Raw genomic sequence first — 2,724 nt, 5'->3', positions numbered from 1 at the left:
CCCCTCAAATTTCTTGTCACTTAGACGTGTGTAACTTGTGAAATATTTATGAGCCATTTGGAAAATTAATGAACTCACACTCAGCGCACTCAAATTGAATCCCAATGAAAAAAGAAGAAGAAGAAATTAATAGCATCATATTTTTCTGGGTTAAGAATAGAAATGCATTGATTTATTGTACGCATGCGTTAGAGCATTTGCAATAATGTGGAAAACAGGTGACAGGGACGAGGCTGTCACAGGCCCAATTAATTAGGACTTGCGTAAACGTAATTACCATCATCAAAAGTACATGTCATAACCCTTTGCTGCCCCGTTAAGCTAAGCAAACACACTACTAATTTTTTGTTGCTTTCCCTATGTGAAGGATCATTAGTGAGAATCAATCATGATGATGGTGCATGGACATATTCGATACGTTACATTAAATTTATCTAGTTTATGCTTAGTTCAACTATAAAATTTGATTTTTATCTAAATCAAACAAGGGCCTAATTTAACATACCAATCATGACGTTTTTTAAAACATCAACTTGATCCTTTACTCGTCTCTACTCGATCGAATCAGTTTGTACAAACCATGTGCGCATATATAATTTATTCTTGTTCTCTGGTCTTCTCTATTATTCTTTTACTCAAGGATTTACATGACCTCATATTTTGTTAATTATTTGATGTTCATCAACTCCCTTCCTTTGAAGCCACCTCATAGACAAAGATTCAAATTCAAGCAAACAAGCCACATTACAACCTATAAAAGCAAGCCCATGTCTGCACACCTGTATTCACGCTCGAAACCTTAGCTCCCCCAAAATGACTAATTTGGTACTCTTTGTCATTCTTTCATTGGTCTCCATTTCTAGAGCTGAGGATCGAGCTCACGGGCTCAAGAATGAGAGTCCCATGGCCCTCTCTCCACAAGCATACGCATTTTTCCACCCTCAGAACACGCAACCGCCGAGCTCGAACCCCCCGTGTCATTCATCAGATTGCTCGTCACTGGTTGTGTCTGCAACGGTGAAATCTACTCCGGCGCATGAAAGCGTAGCATCAGGAGGGAATCGATTAGAAACCAGTTGTCTTGCTGGGATTCCATTCAGTTTTTGGTTCACAAGTCTCGTAATTTTACTATGTTGTGGACATCCTAACTTGCACCGAGCTAATCCTGAGCAGCCAGAGGCATGGAATGTCTGTAGTAACTAATCATCTTCTTGCTCACTTTATTTGGTTTGAATTATTAGATTGTATTTATGGAATTAATCATCCATCTACTTTTGGTCCATTCAATTATGACACTATAGCAGTGGGAACACTGTCATTATATAATGTAAATTTATGGATGTTTACTTTAAAAAAGAAACAGTTTGTAGTAATACTGTTTCGCGCGGGTAGTCGCTAACAATTAAAAAGGGATCAGACGATTGTGTAAGTGACAAACCTCTTGAGACAAAGTCCCAAAAAGGGGTGTTTTATTGATAATGACTTTACAATTGGAACTTAAATAGAAATGCCTCCAAGGGGCGCAAGCACACGAGTATTAAAAAAAATGTTTTAAATCTAAACTAAGAAATTGAAATTACATATTCTCTGTTTGAGAGTGTTTGATTCGGGGGTCTTTTGCTCTATGTCTTTTATTCCTTTTATATTCCTTTGATGCTCTCTTTGTGATCAACCGTTTAATTGCTTTATAACTGCCCATTTTTTTCATGGTGGCCAACTTATCATGGAACTGCCGTTTCTAATTGCTGCCATTACTCTTTGTCGTTCAACCGTCCTCAACTGAACATCCTTGAATCGTAGAACGTGATAAGATTACCCAATAACTGCTTCAATAATTTCACTTTTGGATAACCATAACATCTCATGTTTGCTAAGATCTTGGGCGATTCGAAGGTTTGGGCGAGAACTGGGTCATAATTCTGGGCGACTGCAAGTCACTTCATTCGCTCAGATCCTGGGCGTCTTGTAAGTTTGGGCGATGGTGTTACTGCGTTCGTGGACTTCCACTGCATTCATTAATAACCCTATTTGGGCCTTTATCTTGAATTGCCCAGTTGAGCTTCATTCTTTAGGCTATTTGAATTGGGCTGCACTTTTAGCATGTCAACAATTACCCTCCAATATGGCAGAATTAATACAAATTATTAATTTTTACCATATTAACTTTGTGTTTCCCAGCAACATTTGAAACTCCCAAGAATTTCAATCATTATTTTCTTCCATATCCTGAAAAGGTGCAACGTTGCAAACCCTTATAACCCCCAAATACACGTCATTTTATCGCACTACTAAATCATGCCTCATTACTTCGCGCTTCTCTCTCGCAATATTACTATTCATCTTCTTGCTTCTCTACTACGTTTCTCAAGCAAATTTCAACAAAGCTTTATTTCGTTCCTAATGGCTGCTTCACAATCCAATCTAGTGACTCTTTCAGTTTCAAAGACTTCCAGAAACTCCTCACTCGACCATATATATCTCCTAACTTCCTTGCACCAGCCAATGCCGAACTCAACGAGTTCTATCTAGGTCCCTCATTCAACAACGCCGAGGTCGTCGAACAAGTGGCAGTGGGCCAACTGTTCCCTTGTATTCAAGGCCCTCCGTTTCTAAACTTTTTGCCGTTGAGGTCGCTTCGCGAAAGAGGTATTCGTACTTGACCTAAATCTGATGTTATTTTCCATAGATGGCATGCTCGCCTTGTAGACCATGGTCCTACTAAGG

General features: G+C 39.0%; 1 protein-coding gene across 1 annotated transcript; it reads left to right on the top strand.

Annotated features, from left to right (window-relative positions):
- Window positions 1-637: 637 nt before the first annotated feature.
- LOC111372795 lies at window positions 638-1,377 on the top strand. The gene has a single exon (XM_022995202.1). It carries the CDS (start codon window positions 814-816, stop codon window positions 1,201-1,203), a length of 390 nt encoding a protein of 129 aa, XP_022850970.1. The 5' UTR covers window positions 638-813; the 3' UTR covers window positions 1,204-1,377.
- The last annotated feature ends 1,347 nt before the right edge of the window (window positions 1,378-2,724 follow it).

Source organism: Olea europaea, unplaced genomic scaffold (genome assembly GCF_002742605.1).
Source record: "Olea europaea var. sylvestris unplaced genomic scaffold, O_europaea_v1 scaffold1031, whole genome shotgun sequence".
Taxonomy (NCBI): domain Eukaryota; kingdom Viridiplantae; phylum Streptophyta; class Magnoliopsida; order Lamiales; family Oleaceae; genus Olea; species Olea europaea.
Note: the sequence above shows the minus strand (reverse complement) of the source record. Positions and strands in the feature narration are given on the sequence as shown.

What these genes read in the sequence shown, in the direction of transcription:
- LOC111372795 (XM_022995202.1), top strand. Translation starts at nt 814, where the DNA reads ATGACTAATTTGGTACTCTTTGTCATTCTTTCATTGGTCTCCATTTCT.